The 17,129-nt window shown below is 42.3% G+C and overlaps 1 protein-coding gene across 26 annotated transcripts in view; it reads right to left on the reverse strand.

Annotated features, from left to right (window-relative positions):
* DST (dystonin) overlaps positions 1-17,129 on the reverse strand; it is a 744,334-nt gene that overhangs the window by 186,327 nt on the left and 540,878 nt on the right. For all 26 annotated transcript variants that reach the window (XM_073675444.1, XM_073675441.1, XM_073675455.1 and 23 more), the window contains 7 exons: positions 14,064-14,381; positions 11,675-11,841; positions 9,402-9,558; positions 8,659-8,785; positions 8,216-8,275; positions 6,879-7,111; positions 3,735-3,864 (listed from right to left, as the gene is read on the reverse strand). In XM_073675444.1, the coding sequence (XP_073531545.1) occupies positions 3,735-3,864; positions 6,879-7,111; positions 8,216-8,275; positions 8,659-8,785; positions 9,402-9,558; positions 11,675-11,841; positions 14,064-14,381 (1,192 nt within the window). The remainder of the gene's footprint in view (positions 1-3,734; positions 3,865-6,878; positions 7,112-8,215; positions 8,276-8,658; positions 8,786-9,401; positions 9,559-11,674; positions 11,842-14,063; positions 14,382-17,129) is intronic.

The following is a 17,129-nucleotide window of genomic DNA, read 5'->3' on the forward strand; positions in this document are numbered from 1 at the left end:
GGAGTCCTCTCTATTATGTGCACATGCTTAGGAGTCCTCTCTATTATGAGCTCATGCTTAGGAGTCCTCTCTATTATGTGCACATGCTTAGGAGTCCTCTCTATTATGAGCTCATGCTTAGGAGTCCTCTCTATTATGAGCTCATGCTTAGGAGTCCTCTCTATTATGTGCACATGCTTAGGAGTCCTCTCTATTATGGGCACATGCTTAGGAGTCCTCTCTATTATGGGCACATGCTTAGGAGTCCTCTCTATTATGGGCACATGCTTAGGAGTCCTCTCTATTATGGGCACATGCTTAGGAGTCCTCTCTATTATGGGCACATGCTTAGGAGTCCTCTCTATTATGGGCACATGCTTAGGAGTCCTCTCTATTATGGGCACATGCTTAGGAGTCCTCTCTATTATGGGCACATGCTTAGGAGTCCTCTCTATTATGGGCACATGCTTAGCAGTCCTCTCTATTATGGGCACATGCTTAGGAGTCCTCTCTATTATGGGCACATGCTTAGGAGTCCTCTCTATTATGGGCACATGCTTAGGAGTCCTCTCTATTATGTGCACATGCTTAGGAGTCCTCTCTATTATGGGCACATGCTTAGCAGTCCTCTCTATTATGGGCACATGCTTAGGAGTCCTCTCTATTATGGGCACATGCTTAGGAGTCCTCTCTATTATGGGCACATGCTTAGGAGTCCTCTCTATTATGGGCACATGCTTAGGAGTCCTCTCTATTATGGGCACATGCTTAGGAGTCCTCTCTATTATGGGCACATGCTTAGGAGTCCTCTCTATTATGGGCACATGCTTAGGAGTCCTCTCTATTATGGGCACATGCTTAGGAGTCCTCTCTATTATGGGCACATGCTTAGGAGTCCGCTCTATTATGGGCACATGCTTAGGAGTCCGCTCTATTATGGGCACATGCTTAGGAGTCCTCTCTATTATGGGCACATGCTTAGGAGTCCTCTCTATTATGGGCACATGCTTAGGAGTCCTCTTTATTATGTGCAGATGCTTAGGAGTCCTCTCTATTATGGGCACATGCTTAGGAGTCCTCTATATTATGGGCACATGCTTAGGAGTCCTCTTTATTATGTGCAGATGCTTAGGAGTCCTCTCTATTATGGGCACATGCTTAGGAGTCCTCTCTATTATGGGCACATGCTTAGGAGTCCTCTTTATTATGTGCAGATGCTTAGGAGTCCTCTCTATTATGGGCACATGCTTAGGAGTCCTCTATATTATGGGCACATGCTTAGGAGTCCTCTCTATTATGAGCTCATGCTTAGGAGTCCTCTCTATTATGAGCTCATGCTTAGGAGTCCTCTCTATTATGAGCTCATGCTTAGGAGTCCTCTCTATTATGTGCACATGCTTAGGAGTCCTCTCTATTATGAGCTCATGCTTAGGAGTCCTCTCTATTATGAGCTCATGCTTAGGAGTCCTCTCTATTATGTGCACATGCTTAGGAGTCCTCTCTATTATGTGCACATGCTTAGGAGTCCTCTCTATTATGTGCACATGCTTAGGAGTCCTCTCTATTATGAGCTCATGCTTAGGAGTCCTCTCTATTATGTGCACATGCTTAGGAGTCCTCTCTATTATGAGCTCATGCTTAGGAGTCCTCTCTATTATGAGCTCATGCTTAGGAGTCCTCTCTATTATGTGCACATGCTTAGGAGTCCTCTCTATTATGGGCACATGCTTAGGAGTCCTCTCTATTATGGGCACATGCTTAGGAGTCCTCTCTATTATGGGCACATGCTTAGGAGTCCTCTCTATTATGGGCACATGCTTAGGAGTCCTCTCTATTATGGGCACATGCTTAGGAGTCCTCTCTATTATGGGCACATGCTTAGGAGTCCTCTCTATTATGGGCACATGCTTAGCAGTCCTCTCTATTATGGGCACATGCTTAGGAGTCCTCTCTATTATGGGCACATGCTTAGGAGTCCTCTCTATTATGAGCTCATGCTTAGGAGTCCTCTCTATTATGAGCACATGCTTAGGAGTCCTCTCTATTATGGGCACATGCTTAGCAGTCCTCTCTATTATGGGCACATGCTTAGGAGTCCTCTCTATTATGGGCACATGCTTAGGAGTCCTCTCTATTATGGGCACATGCTTAGGAGTCCTCTCTATTATGGGCACATGCTTAGGAGTCCTCTCTATTATGTGCACATGCTTAGGAGTCCTCTCTATTATGGGCACATGCTTAGCAGTCCTCTCTATTATGGGCACATGCTTAGGAGTCCTCTCTATTATGGGCACATGCTTAGGAGTCCTCTCTATTATGGGCACATGCTTAGGAGTCCTCTCTATTATGGGCACATGCTTAGGAGTCCTCTCTATTATGGGCACATGCTTAGGAGTCCTCTCTATTATGGGCACATGCTTAGGAGTCCTCTCTATTATGGGCACATGCTTAGGAGTCCTCTCTATTATGGGCACATGCTTAGGAGTCCTCTCTATTATGGGCACATGCTTAGGAGTCCGCTCTATTATGGGCACATGCTTAGGAGTCCTCTCTATTATGGGCACATGCTTAGGAGTCCTCTCTATTATGGGCACATGCTTAGGAGTCCTCTTTATTATGTGCAGATGCTTAGGAATCCTCTAAGCATCAGCATATAGTGCACGGCTCTTATGGAAATGCAATAAAAGTAGAGAGGTACAAATTACTCAAATTTGGAATTTTGGAATCTGTGTAATTTAACCAATTTACTGATTCTTGTAGTTTAGGGAGGGTTTTGGATGTGACATAGTTTCTTTAAATTTAGAACGAATATTCTAAAACAGTTACATTAAATGTCTCTCTACATTTCTAATAACAATTCAGCACCCCTGCATATCGTGGCAGATGCAGCAACTTGTAATGGTTGCAAAGTAGTAGTTCCTTAAGCTAGGATCATATAATTTTGCTCCAGAATCAATATGTACGTCCAGCAAATCGTAAAGTGCTAAAAGGGCTGACTTAGCACAATATACTAATAGGTTTCGTCTGCTGCTATGATGTGGGACACGACATGGGAGGTTCAAGAATCTAACTCAGGTCATTGCACAGTAATTGGATCACTATTCAATGGCACATTGTAGTGAAATGACTGTTGTGGACAGCAAGAGCGGACGCAGCGTTGATGCAGCCGTATAGGGGCCCAAGAGGTAAGGGGGCCCACTGTCACCTCCCAATTAGCACATAAAGGGATGTATTATGATGAACTAATGGACTTGTCTGTCTGTCTGCCCCTGGTGGACAGGAAATGTATTATAGCTGCATTTAATATCATCTTTTTTCATTATTTCATATAATATACTGGAAAAGATGAGTACACTGTCAGCTGCATCCAACACACCTTATAACTTACACAAACCAGAGAAGAACGCCTACCGAAGAATACACATCTATCGTTTAGGATCATCATGCCTTACATTTGTGATTGTTTTTAGGCTCTTTAAATAAATTTGAGGTTCTAAATAGTTTTCTGCTATGTTCATTGCTTATAAATCCGATAGTCTGCAGACAAGTTCAGGAAAAGCTGTGATATCGGTAGCTGTCACTTGGATCATGTGGTTTAGTAAGTGGTCTTCCCAGGATTATTGCAATATGGATGTAGAGGGGTGTACTTATTTTCAAAGAGTTAACTACTTAACTAAGAACTGCAGCATAAAGGTCACCGGCTTCCCTGAGAAATACACTGACTGAGAGGCCCCACCGTCAAATTGGCCAAATACCTATTTTGTCCAGTGGATCCTTCCAGTTTTGAGCATCGGACGCATCTCCATTCATCTCTACAAGTTTTTGCAGCTTGTCTTTCAGTGCCTCCACTTTACTTTCATTCTGCTTCACTTCTTCTGCAAAGATCTAGAGAATGTTCAATGGTAGAAAATCACAAGCTTATCATGAAGTAACACACAATTAGAAATAAGGCAGAATTTTCGGACGGTAGTATGAATCCCCAGGTGACACATACTCTTAGATACAAGATGCTTCTGTACAGAACAGTTTTCTTTATAGCTTGTTGAGCCGGCATTGATGTTAACTGTGGCACAGACAGATCCCACTAGTTAAGTTATACATTAGTTACAACATAGAATAACATTAACTAGCTGACAAAGGGAGATCCTTGGAAAGATTAGGGCTCATACAGACATCAGTGATTTTTCTTGTATGCAAAATACTGACCAATTTATTTCATCAGTGTTTTCAATCAGAATTTCATTAGTATTTTGGATCAGATTTTCATCAGTGTGTTAGTTTTTACCATTATCAGTTTTTCTCATATGCAAAGAAAAAACTGCTGGAGGTTTCTCTAGCTTCTCCTATCAAACACTCCTATCAAGACATCTGAGTGCTGTCCTATTCTTTCACAATCCTATAGACTTAAGGTACCGTTACACTTAGCGACGCTACAGCGATCCCGACAACGATACGACCTGGCAGGGATCGTTGCTGAGTCGCTGTGTGGTCGCTGGTGAGATGTCAAACAGTCAGATCTTCCCAACGACGCAGCAATGATACAGCGACCCGTAGCGACCTGTATAACGATGCAACGCAAATGCACGCCTATGTGTCTCAGTTTTGAGTTGCCAACAAGGTCGTTGGTAAGGTGTCAAACACACCGATGCATGCTACCCAGCGGGACCTCAACAATCAAAGAAATGTCCAGGCCATTCCGACATGACCAGCGATCTCACAGCAGGGGCCTGGTCGCTGCTAAGTGTCACACGTAGCGAGATCGCTGCTGAGGTCGCTGTTGCGTCACAAAACTTGTGACGCAGCAGCGATCTCGCTTAGTGTGACGGGGGCTTTACACTGGCAAGTTTATCCATCTCATGGATTAAAATGGGATGTTTCCATGTTTTTGGTGTCTGCAAAATACATATACATGTGAACAGCCCCATAAACTATAATAGGTACGAGTTCAACCTATGAAAAACATGGATAAAAAGCGTACGTGAAAAACTGATGTCTGAATGAGCCCTTGCTCTTTGCTGAGTCATTGAATTAACATTATCTGCTATTATTTGCATAGGGCCCATCAAATACCTGCATCTTACAAAGATGATAGCAAATGTTATGGTTTTGTCACTAAATCTTCCCACTAATAGACCATTACATTTAAGGCCCCGTCACACTTAGCGACGCTGCAATGATCCCGACAACGATACGACCTGTCAGGGATCGTTGCTGCGTCGCTATGTGGTCGCTGGTGAGCTGTCAAACAGGCAGGCTCACCAACTATCAGGGGAGCAGCGACATCGTGGAAAGAATCTTTCGACGATGTCCTGCTCCTGGTTACCAGCCTGCTGAAGCAGGAGCAGGCTGGTAACCATGATAAACATCGGGTTACTAGGGGCACACGCGCACCTAGTAACCCGTTGTTTATCATGGTTACCACTCTGCTACAGTGAGCGGGAGGTTACCACTCACTTTAGCAGGCTCGTAACCATGATAAACAGCAGGTTACTAAGTGCGCGTGTGCCCCTAGTAACCCGATGTTTATCATGGTTACCAGCCTGATAGCTGCTCCCGCTGGTCACACACAGCGATGTGTGCTGACCAGCGGGAGGGCAACGACCAAAAAATGGTCCAGGACACTTTGCAGCGATCAGCGACCTCACAGCAGGGGCCTGATAGCTGCAAAGTGTCACACATAGCGACATCGCTGGTGAGGTCACCAAAACCGTGACACAGCAGCGATCTCGCTAGCGATCTCGCTATGTGAGACGGGGGCTTTAGTTTGTTCAAAGCATGTGAAAGAGCAAATGTAAAAAGACTTGTACATTTAGTGGGACTGCCACAGAAAAGAATCCATTGACAAGTGGAGAGGACTTAGAAAAATATTACTAGCATAGGTTAAAATACTTTAAGGCCATGTGCAGACGTTCAGTATTTGGTCAGTATTTTACATCAGTATTTGTAAGCCAAAATCAGGAGTGGAACAATCAGAGGAAAAGTATAATAGAAACACATCACCACTTCTGTATTTATCACCCACTCCTGATGTAAAATACTGACCAAATACTGATAGTGAGGACGTAGCCTTAGGGTATGTGCACACGTGAAATATTTTCTGCAGACATTTCTACATCAAAAACTTATCTCTTAACAGGATAGAGGCTGTATAAAGAATGCATGTTTTTGCCTGTATTTGTGATGCGTTTTTTTGTGCATTTTCCCCATTCATTCGAATGGGTGAAAAACATTGCAAAAACGTTGCAAAAATGTGAAATTACTAGATATAAATAACAGGATGGTCTTTATGCTTCCCAACACAGGTTTCACCAGTGCTCCTTCAGGGTTTTACACTGAACACTGAGTGGTAATTGTGGGATAGTGTTGGGGACATTTCTACCTGAAGGTTCACATGAAAGTTTCTGACTTCTAAAGAGAATAAAAGTATCCATACACCTTAGATTCAACTAAACGATTTTTCGACCACCAGCTATACCTTGAGGTTCCTTCATACACTATAAGGCCATGGCCCCACTATCAATATTTGGTCAGTATTTTTTCTCAGTAGTGGGAGCCAAAACCAGGTGAGGAACAATCAGAGAAAAGGTATAATAGAAACAAGTCATCAATTCTGCATTTATCACCCACTCCTGGTTTTGGCTTCCACTCCTGAGAAAAAATACTGACCGAATACTGACCAAATACTGATAGTGGGGCCGTGGCTTCAAGCGCAGCTTGGCTCAATGTGTATGTGCTCTCAATTAGAACAAGAGGGAAGTGATTCCTCTGCTGGCAGCTCATCTCCCATGAGAAAAAAGCATGTTAAAATCACCAATATTCACCTAAATCAGGTCCAACGCGGTTTGACAATTAGGAATGAGAAGATTAATTATCCTTAGACATCTCTGTAGATACAGTACCTTATGCTGTTCTGCCTGGGTTCGTACCGATTCACTGTCTGTAGGAGCTTCCCAAGCCGTAGCGGTTGAGTGCATTCTCTCAAGCCACTGAATCAGGGAATCAGTTTCATCATGCACTTGCTGAAGCTGAGATAGGCGACCTTCCAAATCACATACTTTATTTCTTAACATATTTCCTAGATGATCATAGCCTTCATTAACATCCTGCATCCCCTGCTGCACAACTGCGAGCTCTGAAAATAAAATTTCAGAAAATGCATTTTGAATCATTGATTTTGCCATTTGCTCATTTAAAAGCAACCTGTCATATCCAAAATAATATGTGATCTGCAGGCGGGATGTTATCGGCAGGAGGAGCTGATCAGATTGAGTTACATATTTGTGAGAACAGTTTCCGTAAAACTTGCATTTGTATGCATATGAGTCCAGTGGGGGGTCCTGTTCACTGACTGGCAGTCTTCCCTGTATATGCTAAAAAGGAGAAATGTGGTTGTGCTGCAATGCTGGTGAAGAATTCACAGGAGTCTATGAATAGACATAGACTGAAGCTTATTCCCACTGTGTTTCTAGGTCCACAGGAAGACATTTTACTAAATAAAACAATAATCAACTAAGTAACAGATATCATTTTTCAAAGGCAGAGTTCCCCATCATGTAGTCCTCCAGTTGTTGCAATCTACAATTCACAACATACCCTCTGATGTGACAGTCTGCGGCTGTCCTGATATGATGGGAGTTGTAGTTTTGCAACAGCTGGAGAGCTACGGGTTGGGAAACACTATTCTATGGATTTTGTCCACTCATTGTCTCTTTTACTTTTAGGGCCCATACAGATGTCTGTAATACCAATCTGTATTTACTTTTGCTAAAAAGTAAGGATAAAACAACATACAACTTATGTAACTCTGCTAAATGTTTAATCCTCAGCAAAAATTACTATGTCTTGAAATCGACAGTAAATTGCGACTTATTCATTATTTCTCTTTAAATGCAAATGACGTGTATCCTATCTAGTCTGTTAATTGCCAGTGCTGCCACCTAGTGGTAACTCTGTGTATGTAGAAGAAAATGTATTAAAATGGTCAAATTCCTTCTATTCTATATAATGATATTTTATAATATCAAATAATCAAAATATCTGGACTTGTGACAGCTACATCATAATGGCACACTAGAAACTTTGCTGAACATAATATGTCAGACTGTCACTGTTTGGAAGCTTTAGGTCTTAGAGATCTGGTTCCTTCCTTTGTAATGTATTATTTGTACGTGCATCCCTCCTTTCTTTACTAAAAAGCATCCAAATATGTAAGTGAGCTTGCGTTAACCATACTGACCTTTGTTGGTTAAATTCTCCTTCCCATTCGATGACACCGACCCATTGACTATGCTCCTACCTATGATTCAAGGACACAGAATGTGAGAAACATGCAGTAAGGAATCAACTATCAGCAACAGCAATAAAAAGCTCACTTGTCAAATCACCCTAATGTGCCACGACTGTCTCAAATTTTCAGATACAGTCCTGGCAAATTTGGGTTATCTCAGTAGAGAAGGGATGGATTATCTATAGCCCACCCAAAAGTGGGCGATCCTCGGGGGTTGGAGAGATTTCTGGGCAGGACAGGAGGTGGTGCTTAAATGTGCATTTTTGCCACTAATGTAGGAAAGTATGAAAAAGTTCACATGTGAACAAATGAAAGAGGTTTACATAAGGTACAGCTTTGCTATGGAGCAGCGCTGTACTGTACTAATAGTTCACCAAATATTCCATAAATACCTGATTTAATGGCTGATCTCGTCTTTGCAGGTGACGTCACAGCACTTATAAGGCTACACAATGATGTCCCTTTGCTGTTTACTTTCTGCACATCTGGTCCTTTCAGTGTCCACTCCTCCTGTAAATTCTGAAAGTATGAAACAGAGTTTTAAAGTGAATCTGTTAGTAATAGCAACAATCACTCCAATACGCATATACGGGCATGCAAGTCTTTGAAGCTAAATCCATAGACACCTTTATATCTTCAATCTGTTGCAGTCTTAAATCGAGAAATCAGCATTTTAATTGACATGCGAATGAGGCACTAAATGCTCTGGGCGTGACAAAGCACTTTCCGGGCCTCTGTCCCGTGCGGCTGTTTCCCTGTCTAGCATCAGCCTCTTGGTTGGTAGCTCACAGTCTGTGTGACCCTAGATGCCAGGCAAGGAAATGAGACAGTGAGGTATTAATCAAGCTAGAGGCTGGTGCTGGGCAGGAAAACAACCTAGTGAGGAAGTGGCTTGGGAGGTGCTCTGTCACACCCAAAGCACTTAATGCCTCATTTGCTTACACACATAAACGCTGATTTATAGGGAATGCAACAACAGATAAAAGATATAAAAGTGTCAAAGAATTTAGCTTTCAAAGACCTGCATGTCCATATATGCGGTTTGGAGGGTTAATCTTACCGATAGATTCTCTTTAAGGGTGTATGTTCAGCGGAATCAGTGCCATTTACCAACCTGTAATCTGGAGGAACTAACCTTCATATCTCTTAAATGTTTAGAGAGATCTTCCAAACACAGTGTCCGGCATTGTGCAGGGATTTTATCATTTACTACCGAGAACCATTGATTTAGTGCCTGGACTAAAGACTGAAAAGAATCCATCTGAGCTTGGCAGGATGACACGTCTTCTTCTCTGAAAATGGAATTACAAGATGACATTAGTGACACATCAACGTCACTGAAATCTATCAACACAAGAGAAGTTTGTCATAAATTGGGTAAAAGTGTAGGGTGGAAATTGTTCCACATCAAACATTGTATCACAGCAACAACAACATCAGAATATGAATAACTTATTTTATTACAAAATGTGAGCAATGTAAATGGTAAAACAATGGCTGCTTATTACACAATGGAAACCATCTCAGTACTGGCAATATACCGTCTTCAGTTCAATACTCGCTGACTCCTATCTATTGGCCTTATGTTCTAGGTACAATATAATATAGGCTCTTCTTTTGTTATGAGTTGCTTTTCTCTAAGTTGTTAAAGGGGTTGTCTATGTGACTGAAGACTTGTGAATCCTCACAGCACATAATGTTGGTGCTGTAAGGATGCTCTGGTGTTGGTGCCAGGAGCGAGCGGTCATGTGATCGCAGGTATGTGATTTGCATACTTCAGGTCACATTCCGACTAGACTTGTATTGCCTTGCTCAATTCACTTCTATTGAGCAAGTCCACGCATGTCTAGTCGGCATGTGTGCGCATGTATGCAAATTGCACACTTGCGGTCACACGCCCGCTACTCCTGGTTCCAGAGAATCCTAACAGACCACACTGTGCGCATTCTGTGATTATTCACAAGTCTGCAGTCACATAGAGTGACTGCAGACTTGAACCCACAGCCTGGACACACATTTTAAACATTCTATTTATCTAGTTATATTGGTTTCTTTCCCAAAGCAGCACCCACAGGGCTTGCTACTCAGCGTCCCAAAATTCCTGATTGGCAAATCCTTCTAAACGTGCAGTGATCATGTAGAACACCACTACACAGATTTACTGTGCAAATTTATGGGGAAACCGGGCCAGGGAGGAGATACTGATGAGGCTAGGTTCACATTTATACAGGGCACTCTGCTGGATGAATACAGCTGAACTGCAAAAAAACTGGATAAAGATTTATATGGCAGTATATCCCTAGACTAAAATGGGCAAAAAGGAGTAAAATAAATGTTTGACTACATTTTGCTTGCTTTACATCATACTGCATTTGTTTATTTATTTTGCGGGTGGGGGAATGGGGTGTACAAAAACAGCAAACTCAATATAAGCATGGACCCTTAGGCCAGAGTCACACTAGCGTGTGGCATCCGATGCGAGAGCTTCAGATGTGATATGCTAGTGACACTCAGCTCCTGCTCTGCTGCGGATTGTCTGCTGCGGATTGCCAGCAGCATTACAATACTTTCAATACACTTAAGTAGAGAGAGTGGGTAGCTTCCAAACGGGGCATGTTAGTTCTTTTAACCTCTCCCAAACCCTGAATCAGTTAAAAGAAGTGACAAATGAACAGCAATGTCGTTTTACATTATGGCCATTTTTATGGCGATTTTTCAGGCCAATTCGCCTGAAAACAACGTTGTGTGCACCTACCCGAAGGCTATGTGAACAGCAACTTTTTTAGACACTTTCCACCCGGAACTCGACTGAAACAGTTTTGCAAACCCGCCACAAAAAATAAGCATAATACACAGCAATGTAAAAACGACACTGTTGTGCACATTGTCAGTCTTTTGTTACTTTTAACCGCTTCTGGATTCAGAAGTCGTGAAGCAGTTCATTTTTTGGAAGAAGCTAGCAGAAGTCAATCACTAGGTATAGTTTAAAAACCACAGCAAAACCGCCAGCAAAGCTGCTTCAGGAGAAGGACTGCTGTTTTTTCCAAAAGCAGCTTTATCTAGGAAAACCTCAGCGGGGCTGTCATAAAGATACTGAGATTATGTGCACATGGAGTCCTTTTGCCGAATTTTCGGAGCACAAACTGAATGGAAACTGAAAGTTTTTGAGGAGCTTTGAGATTTGGTGAAGCATTGGAGAGTTTCAGTCCAGTTTCTGCTCCGAATACTACTTGAAAAATTCTGTGTGCACATAGGCTAGAAAAAAAGCCTCAAAAAACTTATCATTTGAACAACAGAGTGCATTTCCTATACAAAAGAGTAGGAAGAGTTTTCCAAAGATTTCTGAAGAATTTTTTGAGAAGAATTTTGGACAAGATCACCTCCAAAAATCTACATGCTTCCACTTACTTTGCCTTAACAGTGTCTTCCAGATCCTGAAACCGTTTTACCATAGTGTTCACTTTTTCTAAAACCAAAGCTTTGTCTCCAGGAACGGCATACACACATAACTCATCAACCAGCTTGTGTAACTCTTCTAGGCTCTTTTTCTGCTCCAAAACCTCATTGCTTGTTTCCTGCCACAGAATAACATGAGACTGTATGACTTCTATATTTTCCATGAAAAGATATAAGGTCAGATTTACTGTGTAAATGATTTCACTTTGCCAAAGATATTTTAAAACAAAACAAGTTTTCCTATACAGGTATGGACGATTGAGGGGAATCCAAACTGGTGAAGGGGCCATTAATTGTACCTTCTAGAGCAGGGGTCCACAACCTGTGGCTCAGGAGCCACATGTGGCTCTCAAGCCCAAGAAGTGTGGCTCGCGACTGTCTGCTTGGTGCATTAGCACTAGGTCTTGCAAACCAGCTATGAAGAGAAGGTTTCCAGATTGTGAGTTTTATGAGTAGCCCCACACAGCAGAGCAGATCTGGATGTGTTCATACTTGCGGGGATATTTTAAATTGCAGATAGGATGATACTGTTAGTTAGAGGGGAGCTCGAAGCTAAATGAAATAGTGTGGTGAGTGTGCTTGATACCAAATAGGGTAAATTGGGAACCCTTGAAATTATACAACAGCAGTCTATGATGCCATACGCAGATGTCAGCTGCTGGCCTCTGATAGGCCGGCGGCTGGCATTGGTATTGCTGTGCAGAGAGCCGGTCTCTGCGCGGCAACACACTGAACTAAAGCGCTGATGTCCGTGGCTCCTGGACCGGGCCGTGATCGGCGTCTATAGTGCCTGCGGCCACATGTGCAGAAAGGACGACAAGTGAACGGAGGACAGGTGAAAAGAATCTTTTTTTTTCTCTGTTGTGTGCACTATGGGCACCTGGATGGGGACATATAGGCACCTGGATGGGGACATATGGGCACCTGGATGGGGACATATGGGCAATATGGGCAACTGGATGGGGACATAAGGGCACCTGGATGGGGACATATGGGCAATATGGGCAACTGGATGGGGACATATGTGCACCTGGATGGGGACATATGTGCAGTATGGGCACCTGGATGGGGACATATGTGCAATATGGGCACCTGGATGGGGACATATGGGCACTATGGGCATCTGGATGGGTACACATGGGCAGTATGGGCACTTGGATGGGTACATATGGGCAATATAGGCACCTGGATGGGGACATAGGTGCAATATGGGCACCGGGATGGGGATAGTCCTACAATATGGGCACCTGGATGGGGACATAGGTGCAATATGGGCACCGTGATGGGGACATTCCTACAATATGGGCACCTGGATGGGGACATTCCTACAATATGGGGACCTGGATGGGGACATTCCTACAATATGGGGACCTGGATGAGGACATTCCTGCAATATGAGGACCTGTATGGGGGACATTACGACAAGATGAGGAACAGGATGGGGCCATTACTACAAGATGAGAACCAGGATGGGGCCATTACTACCAGATGAGTACCAGGATGGGGCATTACTACAAGATGAGGACCAGGATGGGGCATTACTACAAGATGAAGACCAGGATGGGGCATTACTACAAGATGAAGACCAGGATGGGGCATTACTACAAGATGAAGACCAGGATGGGGCATTACTACAAGATGGGCACCTGGATGGGGACATTCCTACAATATGGGGACCTGGATGGGGACATTCCTACAATATGGGGACCTGGATGAGGACATTCCTGCAATATGAGGACCTGTATGGGGGACATTACGACAAGATGAGGAACAGGATGGGGCCATTACTACAAGATGAGAACCAGGATGGGGCCATTACTACCAGATGAGTACCAGGATGGGGCATTACTACAAGATGAGGACAGGAAGGGGCATTACTACAAGATGAAGACCAGGATGGGGCATTACTACAAGATGAGGAGAGGAAGAGGCATTACTACAAGATGAGGACCAGTTCAAAAGGTGTATATTAAAAAAAATGGTATCAATAAAAATGTCACTTTGTCACGCAAAAAATGCGGCACCCCAAATTACATTTTTTTCCTTGTGCGGCCCATATATCCAGCTAAGTTTGAGACCCCTGATGTAGTGGAAAACCCCAGTAAAATGTTTCCTGTAGGCAATTTGTATACGTGCAGTAGAAGGGAAAGTACTAAACATAAAAATATGAAAAAACGGACAAAGTGCATAGGTGCTGGAGAAAGAGACAGCTTAAAATCCAAACCTATTTACAGAGAACATCTACCCTATACTACAATGTATGACATAAATAAAGATTTCTCAGAGGTTTCTATGAAAGACGTAATGGTAGTATACAAATGACATGAAATGCATTTAGTACCTGCATATAGTGAGATAGCTCCGTCACATCTTTTCCAGGTCCATCTGTTTCCGTCAGGGCTTTTAGTGTTGTGTCCAAGAACGAATGGACTTTGCCAGAGAGATCCTCAAACTGTTCAACTTTAGTCTTTAAATCCTCCATCTTCACAGAGCGTGCTCTGGTTTGCTGAGTAGCTTTAAAGAAACGCTCAGAGAGATTATCCATTTTTCTTTTCAGAGAGGATGCGGCGGGTGAATCGGCAGTCTCCATGAACTTCTTTACCTTTTCATTCATTGCACTGATGCTGCTTTGGTGACTCGTGATATCTTGCTCAAGCATCTTCAAAAGGTAATCAGAAATGATAAGTTGGGTTTACAAGCCAAATAATATGAACAAATAACAATCATTTTCACAACAATGTCTAATTTCAGCTTTACTCTATCTACTAAAGATCTACTCAATTAATGGGGTTCTCTGAGAATTAAATGGGTTTTCCTAAGAAAGAAAGTTGATTTTAATCAATAGATCTGGGAATAATAATGATTTCCACAATTGGATTTGTTTAAATAAAATGTTCCTGTGCTGAGATAATCTTATAAATGTGCCTCTGCTGTGTACTGTGTAATGACTGTGTCTGACCATACAGGGACATGGTCTGATCATATCACAGCTCCTGGGCAGGGGAGGAAGCAAAAGATTATACAGATATTACAGCAGGGGATTACAGCTGATTCTTTTTGTGAGGTAAAACATTTTACTGCCTGTTTTTAAACAATGTTTTACTTCAATGAAAGAATCAGCTGTGATCCCATGCTATAATGTCTATATACTCTTTTGCTTCCTCCCCTGCCCAGGAGAAGTGGTATAATCAGACCATGTTCCGTACACGGTCAGAAACGGCCATTACAGAAGGGAACATTGATAAGATTACCTCAGCACAGGAACATTTTATTTAAATACATTCAATTGTGGAACTTATTATTATTCCAAGATCTAATGATTAAAATCAACTTTTGTTTGTGGGAAAACCCCTTTAAGGAAAATGAATGCATAAAAAAACAAATCATTATGATAAATAAATTAACAAATACTTGTAATTGTTTATTTATGTGGAAGGAGGTAATGTTAAGTACAGACCAAAAGTTTGGACACACCTTCTCATTTAAAGATTTTTCTGTATTTTCATGACTATGAAAATTGTACATTCACACTGAAGGCATCAAAACTATGAATTAACACATGTGGAATTATATACTTAACAAAAAAGTGTGAAACAACTGAAAATATGTCTTATATTCTAGGTTCTTCAAAGTAGCCACCTTTTGCTTTGATGACTGCTTTGCACACTCTTGGCATTCTCTTGATGAGCTTCAAGAGGTAGTCACCAGAAATGGTTTTCACTTCACAGGTGTGCCCTGTCAGGTTTAATAAGTGGGATTTCTTGCCTCATAAATGGGGTTGGGACCATCAGTTGTGTTGTGTAGAAGTCAGGTGGATGCACAGCTGATAGTCCTACTGAATAGACTGTTAGAATTTGTATTATGGCAAGAAAAAAGCAGCTAAGTAAAGAAAAATGAGTGGCCATCATTACTTTAAGAAATGAAGGTTAGTCAGTCCGAAAAATTGGGCAAACTTTGAATGTGTCCCTAAGTGCAGTTGCAAAAACCATCAAGCGCTACAAAGAAACTGGCTCACATGAGGACCACCCCAGGAAAGGAAGACCAAGAGTCACCTCTGCTTCTGAGGATAAGTTTATCCGAGTTACCAGCCTCAGAAATCGCAGGTTAACAGCAGCTCAGATTAGAGACCAGGTCAATGCCATACAGAGTTCTAGCAGCAGACATATCTCTATAACAACTGTTAAGAGGAGACTTTGTGCAGCAGGCCTTCATGGTAAAATAGCTGCTAGGAAACCACTGCTAAGGACAGGCAACAAGCAGAAGAGACTTGTTTGGGCTAAAGAACACAAGGAATGAACATTAGACCAGAGGAAATATGTGCTTTGGTCTGATGAGTCCAAATTTGAGATCTTTGGTTCCAACCACCGTGTCTTTGTGCGACGCAGAAAAGGTGAACGGATGGACTCTATATGCCTGGTTCCCACTGTGAAGCATGGAGGAGGAGGTGTGATGGTGTGGGGGTGCTTTGCTGGTGACACTGTTGGGGATTTATTCAAAATTGAAGGCATACTGAACCAGCATGGCTTCCACAGCATCGTGCAGCGGCATGCTATTCCATCCGGTTTGCGTTTAGTTGGACCATCATTTATTTTTCAACAGGACAATGACCCCAAACACACCTCCAGGCTGTGTAAGGGCTATTTGACCAAGAAGGAGAGTGATGGGGTGCTACGCCAGATGACCTGGCCTCCACAGTCACCAGACCTGAACCCAATCGAGATGGTTTGGGGTGAGCTGGACCGCAGAGTGAAGGCAAAAGGGCCAACAAGTGCTAAGCATCTCTGGGAACTCCTTCAAGATTGTTGGAAGACCATTTCCGGTGACTACCTCTTGAAGCTCATCAAGAGAATGCCAAGAGTGTGCAAAGCAGTCATCAAAGCAAAAGGTGGCTACTTTGAAGAACCTAGAATATAAGACATATTTTCAGTTGTTTCACACTTTTCTGTTAAGTATATAATTCCACATGTGTTAATTCATAGCTTTGATGCCTTCAGTGTGAATGTACAATTTTCATAGTCATGAAAATACAGAAAAATCTTTAAATGAGAAGGTGTGTCCAAACTTTTGGTCTGTACTGTATCATGGAATTTAGAAGGCAAATGGCACAACCACTTGTCAATAAAATAAACTTTTTCTTCTTTATTAGTTTCTCTCCTGTACCTCCTCTGCTCACACATCAAGTCCGGCTGTGTGTTTAGGACAAGTTTTGCATTCAGTAATCATGGCAGCCATTTTGAAATTCCTTAAAATTGCTCCATAGACAGTAAAGAAACAATAAAAAGTATTTATGAATTGTTGTATAATAATGTTTTTTTTTTCATTTATTCATTTTCTTCATTTCCTGACGAACCCCATTTTATTGAAATAACTGTTTACATGGAAAACACCAGATGAACATTATAATGTA

Source organism: Phyllobates terribilis, unplaced genomic scaffold (assembly GCF_046119375.1).
Source record: "Phyllobates terribilis strain yellow unplaced genomic scaffold, ASM4611937v1 Scaffold_3__8_contigs__length_932513732, whole genome shotgun sequence".
NCBI lineage: Eukaryota > Metazoa > Chordata > Amphibia > Anura > Dendrobatidae > Phyllobates > Phyllobates terribilis.